The sequence below is a fragment of the Penicillium canescens genome, assembly GCF_028828765.1.
Source record: "Penicillium canescens strain IBT 15451 chromosome Unknown utg000009l_segment0_segment0, whole genome shotgun sequence".
NCBI classification, from domain to species: Eukaryota; Fungi; Ascomycota; class Eurotiomycetes; order Eurotiales; family Aspergillaceae; genus Penicillium; species Penicillium canescens.
In genome coordinates, this window is record NW_026703971.1 from 430953 (window position 1) to 441447 (window position 10495).

Genomic DNA, 10495 nt, shown 5'->3' on the forward strand with positions numbered 1-10495 from the left:
CGTTAGCATCTTGCTTTCTTATACAATGCCGAGATACATTCGAATTTTTCTGGGAGTATTTACAGGCAAAAGTGACAGCTTTTCCGAATAGCGAGGCTGCCCGAAGACAAAGAATAACGATTTTTTAAACCAATATAATGACCTTTGATGTGAGTAACTGCTGGGCTTCTTAGGTGACGGCGTTGGACTGTTAATAAGGTCAACGTTGATCAGAGGCAGATTTGGGCTGTGTGTCAGAAATATGGTGGATCTGCGTGTGGATTTCTGGGTATTTACCCAGAATATCTTACGACATCAGATCAGACACATCACATAAAAGTGCATATTACTCTTTGTCAGCATATCCTACAAAATTGTCAAGTTCATAGTTTTTAGTTAGAGAGAGAGTTTAATATTACCGTTAGGAAACCCATACAATGTTGGTCACTAATTTCTGTTAGTTATGAGCCCGGAATCGCTTCTAATTTAACCCATTTTGTTAAACCAACCTTTGTTTCGACGTTGCAAGCCAATTGATTCTTGTGATCCCTGCCTGCCGCCGAACCCCTGAACCCCTGAAATCATCAATCGGAAATCGGTCAACCACAATATGGGAGACACCACTCTCTCCGTGATATCGTCCTCTCGCGTTATTCTGAGAGACTCAACAAACTGGGAAGCCTGGCTGTCCACCATCAGAGGGATTGCCGAGCAATATAACGTGTGGGAGTTGTGTGACCCGGACAAGAAAGATCAACCTGTTGTTCCAGATGAACCAGAGCCTCCATCAATTGAGGCTGCTAAGAACGACGATCCGGTCAACTGGTACAAGATCGTCAAACTACAACAAGTGGAATGGTCAACCCAAGTTAGCAAGCATGGAAAGAGGATCCTAGGCCTCAACTGTGTGGCAACGGCTATTAAAAACAGCCTACACCCTAGTTATCAGACCTTTATCACCCATGATACCCCATGGAAACTGCTTCGCAACCTGCGACAGAGATTTGCACCTGAGTGCGATCCTACCTATGCAGCCAAACTGCGTCAGCAATGGAGAAATTTAGACTGAGGTCTAGACAGAAACACCGACATTGAGAAATGGTTATTGAATTGGGAAACGATCCAGGTTCGGTGCGCGAGGGCTGGCATGAGCGAAGCCAATGACGCCACCGTGCAATTCCTAGATGCCATCTCAACTATGTCGCCTGGCTTTCATGAAACCTGGACGCTCAGATTGGAAGACAAGAATGTTGAATTCCCCGAGCTGCTCACTAGGTACAAAGCCCATTGGGCAATCAGCCACGGCAAAGCCAGTACCCAGAGAGGTATCTCCAAAGCTGTATTTTCGACCTGGCAAGGCCATGAGGAAGCACAACCAACAAACGTCAAGAAATGGGCGGCTATACCAGCCACCGAAAAGCCATTTTGGCAAAGGCCATGCCCATGCGGATCGAAGGCCCGCCACCCTGCCTGGAAGTGCTGGGCTGCCTATGAATCAGGCAGACCGGAGGGTTACAAGATCATCCCAGACCAGAAACAAAAGTGGGATAGAGCTATGATGGCTGATCCTACATGGAAAGACTTTATTGCGAAGAAAAGATCAGAAATGGGCATGACGCAGAAACAGGCGCACTCTACCATAATTGACGACCAAGCATGTGGCTTCTTCTCAAAGGTACCTCCCCAGGAAGTCGCACAGAAAGCCGAGCAAGCCGCCATGTCAACCCAAACCAAGCAAGCGACCATACCTATGGAGAAGCAATGGGTTGTTGACACCGGGGCGGATACACATGTATGCAACGATCGGAGCAAATTCGTTAGTTTCCGAGAAAGTCATGGCAACATCAAGGTCGGCGATACGCGCACAAGAATCGATGGTGTTGGCACCGTCGTTATCTATGGGATCAATCCAACTACTGGCCAACCAAAACGACTAGAGTTGTATGAAACCAGGTACTCACCTAATTTCCATACCAATCTGATCTCTCATGGCTTGATCATCAAGGGGGGGCCTTTATGTGCTTCCGAAACAACTGGATTGAAACTGATAATGGCAAGCCGCTGCTAAAGATATACCAAGAACAGAAGCTTTCTTGGTTGACGCAGCCCGACGCCGCCACCATGGCATTGATCGAGGCCCAAGCACCGCCCGGAGAAATGGTTTTTACCACTAAAAGATCGGCGCAAGAACCTAAATCAGCTGCATCAATGGAGACCTGGCACCGGCGCCTAGGTCACATAGGACCAGACCGCATTACCAAACTGTCGGAGATGACCGAGGGAGTCACCATTACTGAGAGCAACCCTGTCAAACAGGTATGTGAAGCTTGTCAGTTAGCAGACGCACCGAAGCAGATCTCTCGGCGGAAGATCGGTCAGGCATATGGTGTATTCGGCAGAGTGCACTTTGACCTTGTTCAAAATCAGCCTGCGCACAATGGTCATATCTGGTTAACCCACTTTTACCTGGATGGAATCAAATGCCACTTCGTGTTCACCCATACCAAGAAGAACGAATGTCAGATGGCTGTTAGGAAGTTTATTGCCATCGCAAAGAATTGGTTAAACATCAATATCAAGGTGTTTCACTATGATAATGAGCGAAGTGCGGGAGATGAGGTCGAGATGATGATCGAAAATGAAGGTTGTATAATTGAGCATGCACCACCTGGCCTACCCGAGATGAATGGTCCCGCGGAGAGATCTGGGGGGTCATAGTGAGAACCGCCAGAGCCTTGATGAACGACACAGATCTCCCCCGAACCCTATGGCCAGAAGCGATCTATGCCGCAGCATACATGCTGAATCGGGTGCCCACCAAGATCGAAAATCGGTGGATTGTACCATGGAAAGAACTCATGAGGCATACCGCACCCGACGGCGTGCGCGATCAGATCGTCAACCTGTCAAACCTGAGATTGTATGGCTGTTTAGCGTACTCTAGGATCATCAAAAGGGTTCAATCTGACAAGATGGCACCGAGAGCAGAGATCGGATTTCTTGTTGGATATGTTTCTAAGAACCTATACAAGATCTGGTTCCCGCACAAAGGCCGTGCTGGCAAAGGCCGGGTTGACATAGTCAGAGATGCTATTTTTGATGAGACCCGCCGATACTCTCCGAGTACACCGGTACCTGAGCATGAAGAAGCAGTCAGCACATTGACAGATGGCCTCGATAACTGGCCTGAGGTGCTCACATTGCAAGAAGCCGAAACAGAGATCAGTATAGAGCTAAGAATGCCAATGGTATTGGCAAGGAACTCGGCGGGAGAAGAAGCAGAGCATACCAAACAAGGAGAGGAAGCTGGAAAACCCACGTTACCACTATCTCCCAAAACAGCCTCTATTTTACCCGGGACGCCTGAATCAATCAGACCAAACCAGATCTCATGGTCGAATACCAACATACCAGGAAGCTTTCCCACCGAACCAAGGCCTCCGAGGATCTCTTCATCAACAATAACCTCACTATCGCAAGATCCATTAATCCAGAGATCAACACCATCGAGATCTCGACTCCCGAATACCCTGTCATCGTCACCAGATCCGATCTCGGTCATACCATCGATCGAAACTGAAGGGGAGGAGACAGTATCAGAAAGCGAGATGCAACTTCAGCAAGAATTAGCACAGTCACCGCAACCTACGCATCCAACTGCCATACAAACTGCGCCTAGACCAGGATATGAGATAGCACCCGCCCGTGCACCTAGAGACATCTCAAGAAACATTGATCAATCCAACATCATTACCAGCGGCAGCAGATCTCGCAGGCCAAGAACCAACCGAGATTTCTCAGCATACCTATCTCTTCACGATGAAGATCCTGCCGACAACCCGCCTGAATTGCTTCATGCGTTCACCATCAGTATGCATGAACAAGCATCCCATACCAAGAAACACCATCGAAATCAGATGCCAATAGAGCCCCAGAACTGGGCTGAGATGAAGAACCATAAATTTGCCAAAGAATTCACCGAGGCCGCAGCCTTTGAGATCGAGACTCTACGAAACAAAGGCACATTCCGCGAGGTGTCGCACCCGAACACCAAAGGGACACAGGTCCTTCCACTCAAGTGGGTGTTCACATATAAATATGATGCCGACGGAGTCCTGGAGAAGTTCAAAGCGAGGATCTGTGTGCGTGGAGATCTACAGTGGATCACTACTGAAGAAAAGAGAGCCGCAACTCTCGCAGTGAAAACAGCCCGCGCTGTATTTGCACTGGTCGCAGCATTTGACCTCGACATGATACAACGAGATGTAGTGACAGCGTTCCTCAACTCAGCCATTCAAGGTGAGGTATACACCAAGTGCCCGCCTGGTTTCGAACGCTCAGGCCACTGCTGGCTGTTACTCCGAGCGCTTTATGGCTTACGTATGTCACCGCGTTTGTGGCAGCAGGAAGCAACCAGAGTGCTGGTCAAATTGGGACTGACCCCCGTGCCTGAGGATCCATGCATTTTCACCACCCAAGGAATAATCGTTTTCTTCTATGTTGACGACATTATCATGGTCAATCATCCTTCCTATTCTAAGCAAGCAGCTACCCTGGACCAAGAAATGAAGAAGCAATGGGAATTGCGAGAACTTGATGCCAGTTGGTTCCTAAACATCCGCATATTGAGAGACAGATCTCAGAAGAAGCTATGGCTATGCCAAGATAGCTATATTGAGAGCATGACAAGTCGGTATAACCTCAAAACCAACCGTAGGGTCGAAACCCCTATGAGCACTGAGCCTTTGCTCCCATATGATGGAGTAGCAACACCGAGTCAGATCCATGGGTACCAAGCCAAAGTTGGATCTGCTCAGTATGCTACAACCGTCTCACGCCCAGACGCCGCCAAAGCCACCGCCAAAGCCGCTGAATTTCTTATGAATCCAGGTCCTAAGCACATCGACGCTATTGATCGGATCATCCAATACCTATACAAAACCAGGTTTTGGGCCATTGAATATGGAGTGAGAGGCCTCGAACCAGGTATCGAATTAGCAGCAAAATCGGTTGAATTTGCCAGCGATGCTTCTTTCGGCGATAACCCCGACCGGCGCAGCTCCGAAGGATATGTCTGCAAGTTATATGGTGGGCCCATAGATTGGAAGGCATCGAAACAGAAGACCGTTACAACATCGACAACCGAAGCAGAGCTACTCGCACTTGCTGAGGCCGGAAAAACAGTCCAATGGTGGCGTCGAGTCCTCCGCGCATTAGGATTTGAACCGTCCCATCCTCTCACTATCTTGTGCGACAACCAACAAACTGTTGACCTATTGACGAAGGAAGGTGCCGCAATGCATACGAAGCTTCGTCATGTTGATATCAATCGGTGCTGGATGAAGCAAGAGGTCAGCGAAGGCCGAGTTCTTGTCGCATGGATTCCAACCGCCGAGATGCCAGCCGATGGCCTCACCAAGGCCTTACCCAAACAGAAGCAGCAGATCTTTCGAGATCTGATCGGAATGAGAGACGTGAATCACCTGATTCACCCTTCAAAGCAGATTCTGGTTTGAAAACCATGCATAAATTGAAGAATTGAGCAGTTTCCCAGGCCTAGAAAAGGGGCCTCGAAAACTGGGGGGTGTGTCAGAAATATGGTGGATCTGCGTGTGGATTTCTGGGTATTTACCCAGAATATCTTACGACATCAAATCAGACACCTCACATAAAAGTGCATATTACTCTTTGTCAGCATATCCTACAAAATTGTCAAGTTCATAGTTTTTAGTTAGAGAGAGAGTTTAATATTACCGTTCGGAACCCATACAATGTTGGTCACTAATTTCTGTTATAAACCTTGATGACAATAATCTTCAAATTCTCCGAGAATCGGCCAGGTTTGATTCCACCACCGCTCCACGTGGCAAACAAAATAAGAAGTGGAGATAAGGGGGCGAATCCCGAGGCTTGAATTTGTCTTTCGCTTATCGCTAGATTAAAGAAGTCTTAATCAACCAGGGAAAGACACTTTTACTAGCGGAAGCTTTTATCAGCACTGGGGAAAGACACTTTCACTAGCGAATATATTCAGTCCGCCCCGCATCTCTTCAAATCCTTCATTAAATGATTCATTGTAGAATAAAGAGAAAATATATACAGTGGTGTAACAAAATTATTTGACCTCCGGTACTTCGGGATTTAACTTTTGACCTGACCGTTTCCCATACTGTCTACTGAATTAGGAAGTTAGATAGAACGCTAAAAGCTGCACAGGAAGAAGCATGGGAAGGCCTAGATACTGAAATATTTAAACATCTATTATAAGGCATGGCTTCACGGGGTAGCTGGTCTTATTAAGTATGAGGGGTGGCATACTAGCTATTTATTGATTTGAACTGATAAGTTTCTGCTAGGCAGTACTAGAAAGGTGGGTCTAATGCCGAAGTGCTCGAGGTCAAATACTTTTGTTACATCACTGTATATATAAAATAGCTGTACTTGGCCGGGGACGCGGAAGCTCGAGCAAATAAAGAAATACTCATGTCAGGCAGCCATTCAACAAATGAGGATAATCCCCAGAACACATTCCATATCCTTTGGTGAGGCTGGCATTCGTACAACTGAATCAAAGAGGGAAAATCAGCAATGAGACCTGGAAAGAGTGTTGATTCTGGTGGACGATCTATTGAAGGCCGACGGGTTGAAATACCCTCGAGAATAAGGTGTCTTGAAGGTTACCTGCCCGAGGTGGCAGAAGGTCGCAAAAAGGACGCGTAAACCAAAGAGACGGTATTGGATGACCACGGATCTCGGCTAGTCACAGTTGTACCTGACGAGTTAATACAATGCCTGTCTCCATTTTGCTGACAAGTTGTAACTTTCCACCTGCAGGAACTAACAAGTTATATGCATCCTGCGTGGCGCGATGTCAGAGATAAGGTTCATTTCCCGAATTAAATTAATTTCTCGATGCTTGATACGAACGAATACAGCTGATGGACTATGATTCGGCGATGAAGACCTAATTGTGCACTAATCATATTCCTGTTCGCATAATCTTTCCATTTTCCCGTCCCACTGCGGGCGCTTCGCTCTCACATTTCAATCGAAATGTCTGATATAGTTGATCCACACTATGGAGTACTAAGGAGAATTCTCTCCTGGTGGACCCTAGAATATCCCATCGCCCTCTTTACTTCAGGCTTGGGCCACAGTAGTTTGTCCGAGGTATCCCGGGCAGATACGTGTCCAATCATGGCGTATATATGGCCCTGTTCGAGCGTTAGGCGCATTAGCCCTGACCAACGACAGCTCAGGCTTGATATATCAGATTTTGTCTATACTAATTAATCAATATTTCTTTATTTCCATACACTTTCAAGCTGACCGCAACGCGTTATCCTCATGCTGCAACTGGCCTTCCCAGGCTCCGTCCTATTCCATGCAAGGGTGATATTCCCAATCACATTGCTTTCCCTGCCTTCAGACCCCCATCATCCATACGCGCTCACCTATGCAGGTCATGATTTCAGGGTTAGTGAATCTTGGCCTTTATTCTCACGCGTGCTGCCGTCTCGAAAAAGCCTTTCCCTGCTTTCTTTTCTTCATCGGCTTTTTTAATCGAATAAGGCATCCCCTGTCCATAGCTCCCTGGCCCCACTCCCCTTAAAGGAGCCTTCCTCTCCCCCGTGTGTGACGGAGTGGGTTTTACGCGGGATATCACGGCGTTGTCATCTCTCCTTGGACTGGTTTCCATTCACCCTGTCGTTGCTGGCATTCTTAGTTCAGGGCTGGTATCTCCTGTCCTCTATTTTCCTCTTCTTCTTTGGATCCATCCACAGTTTGACAACTTGATACTGGTGACAACTATTCTGTTCTTCTATACTATCATCGGTCTTGTCGACTGCTGGAATTATATACGAGTCTACTACCTCGGTGGACCTACACGGCTTGAGCCGGCATAGTCTCCAAGAACGATATGAATCAGACGAAGAGGTTGTGTCTGAGTCTGATACCGGAGCCCATGATCTACTTTCCTCGCCGATGGGCTCTCCGGTTGAATCCCAACGAGCTGTCATCTTCGATTCAGACCTGAGTGCCGACGATGCCCCTCACATGGACCCTGATTCGGACCGCGAAGAATATTTGCTGGCGCCACCGATAGTGAAACGGCCGCGCCCTGTGTTTACGAATACTATCAAGAGGACGAGCAACGCTGCCTGTGATGACGGCGCCTATGTGTTTGACCCGGAGGAGCAGGTAGTGCTTGAGCTACCATCACCGGACTCTCCTCCCCAACTGGCGTCCAGTATATTCTTGCAACCATCGGTATACGTCTCGCCGAAGCCCAAGCCAACCACCAGATCTCGATCTACTTCACCTTCCTCGATATTCTCAGTCGAGGAGGCAGACATCCAAGTTGCAAAGAAGGTCACTTTCATGGAACCCCAGACACGGCCTAGAGTGGTCCTGATCAACGCCCTGGGAAAAAGACCGAGCTCAAGATTCCGCTCAAACCATTCTCGCTCTCGGGAAAGCAGCCGTAGCCATCCTCCTCTCGCCAGAGCCGACAACAGGCTAGCACCGCCACGCTCCTCAGAGCACATCTCCAAACGACACTTCTACAGAGAGACAACTCCAAAGCCAGCACCACGAAAGCAATCACCAATCCCAGTCCCAGCCCCAAACGACTCCGATGAAAGAATAGCCCCCAACGCAACAATTAATCGCGTCTCTGAAGTCCCCATAGTCCTCCACTTCCCGACACCACCACGCAACATCCCAACAAACACCAAAACAAACGAATACCAATACACTCCCCGTCCCCGTACCGCAGGCGCAAACAGAACGATGCCACCACCGCTACACATCCGTTCCCCCAGACCAACAGAAACAGCCAGGCCAGCCTCAATCCGCAGCAACAGCAGCACCACCATCCCAACCTACACCTCCTGCCCTGCCTCCCCCTACCCAGACGACCAAAACCCAACCACCCACCCCCTCTCGCGAGTTAACAGCCCAACGTCAGTTATCTCGGTTCCCTACTCCCCTTCATCACAGTCGTTCTCCTCGAAACGAACACACGGTTCCTCATCGTCATCTTACAGCGTCTCTAATATCCTCGCACACCGCTCTCCGCTGATGATGCGCCGTATGACGGGGAAGCTTTCGTCGTCAAGTTTTCATTCTATGAGTTCGTTGCGCTCTGAAATTGATCCTGTTGGGCCTTCTTCTTCGCAGATTTCTGTTGCGACGCAGCCTGTTATGGGTATGGGATTGGTATCGGGTTTGATGGTTAATTCGAACTCGAACTCGAATGCGAATGCGAATGTTGTGCGCAAGTCTAGTCAGCGCAGACATGCAAGACATGCTAGTGTTCTTCCTAGTGCGCGTGGGTTTATGGGTTTGAAGCTTGGGAAGAGGTTGCATAACAAGACCTAATTTCCTTCCTTCTCTTTTCTTTATACCTTGACGGTTTTGATTCGGTCTTTCTTTTTATCTTTTGCCTTTTCTTTTGTTGACATATTGATCCGATAATGCTTTTATGGGCGATAATATCACCTTCTCGCGTGGAACGGGTTATCTCGGTTTGTTTGGTTTTCTTTTTTGGGCGTTTCTTGTTTGGGTCTTGATTAAATATTAGGCGCTTGTATGTTTTCTGCCTTCTTTTAACGGCTTATCTTGTTCCTTCTTTCTGGTCTTCTCTGACTTCCCACTTGGAAGTAATCTATCTCGAGTTGAATCATGGAATGGCTAATGTTTATATCTATTAAATGATAGGTTCTATTTGGGACTGTTGCGTGAGAGCCCCTTGCGTCGGGCCCACGATATCCCGTGCTGGACATCGCACACAAATATCGCCTGGCCTTCCCCTCCCTCGAAAAGAACATCGCCGTTTCGAGGGAGAGCCGGGCTCTCTCCGCGACGGTTTCTTCCCGCCCACCGCGGAACCCCCTCATGTATATACCACGTATGCTCCCGCATAGCTATTTTTCCTCCTAGAATATACGGAGTGCCACGGGCCCGCCTGCAGCCCTCACGGCGCTGTAGCCCTCCGTCAACGTGGCCTACATCGCCAGTGTTCAGACCGCAGGTGCCCCGTGCGGGCCAAAATATCTCATCCGTCTCCATTTGTGCCTGTGTAGCAATGGTTAGAATAGAATATAAAAAACACACTCTCAAGTACTCAATTGGCTATGCCCGTACTAGTCCTTACTGTAACGACCACGTTCTGACATATTCAAGTCCGACAACCTGCTACTGTAAAACCTCCAAGTCGAATACTAATACGGGGCTGGCCCTCTCCTTTGGAACTTGACAGTGGGAACTAGTCCGCAGACAACCCGCGAGATGGGTTCAACTTTTCGAAGTCTGATGTTTAATGGATTTAATATCATGAGAATAGGTGATATGGCAAGATCAGTTCGCTTGAGCATTCAAAGAGAGGCATAGCCGCGTAATAAGCCACAGGTCGTGAAGTCTACTCTGAGGAGTACACAGACCACTTAATCTCAAATTCGCCTTCCGTTGGTGCCAACACACACTGACGGGGGTGTATGTCAGGAGTGAGATG

The 10495-nt window shown here is 48.2% G+C and overlaps 3 protein-coding genes across 3 annotated transcripts; all 3 read left to right on the forward strand.

Annotated features, from left to right (window-relative positions):
• Positions 1-589: 589 nt before the first annotated feature.
• N7446_011833 (uncharacterized protein) lies at positions 590-2047 on the forward strand (the record flags this gene model as incomplete). Its single annotated transcript, XM_058520575.1, has 2 exons — positions 590-1022; positions 1056-2047. The coding sequence occupies 2 exons, from the start codon at positions 590-592 to the stop codon at positions 2045-2047; spliced, it is 1425 nt and encodes a 474-aa protein (XP_058366861.1).
• Positions 2048-2100: 53 nt separating this feature from the next.
• N7446_011834 (uncharacterized protein) lies at positions 2101-5495 on the forward strand (the record flags this gene model as incomplete). Its single annotated transcript, XM_058520576.1, has 2 exons — positions 2101-2668; positions 2731-5495. 2 exons carry the CDS (start codon positions 2101-2103, stop codon positions 5493-5495), a joined length of 3333 nt encoding a protein of 1110 aa, XP_058366862.1.
• Positions 5496-7965: 2470 nt separating this feature from the next.
• Positions 7966-9363, forward strand: N7446_011835 (uncharacterized protein; the record flags this gene model as incomplete). Its single annotated transcript, XM_058520577.1, has 1 exon — positions 7966-9363. The coding sequence occupies one exon, from the start codon at positions 7966-7968 to the stop codon at positions 9361-9363; it is 1398 nt and encodes a 465-aa protein (XP_058366863.1).
• Positions 9364-10495: the final 1132 nt, after the last annotated feature.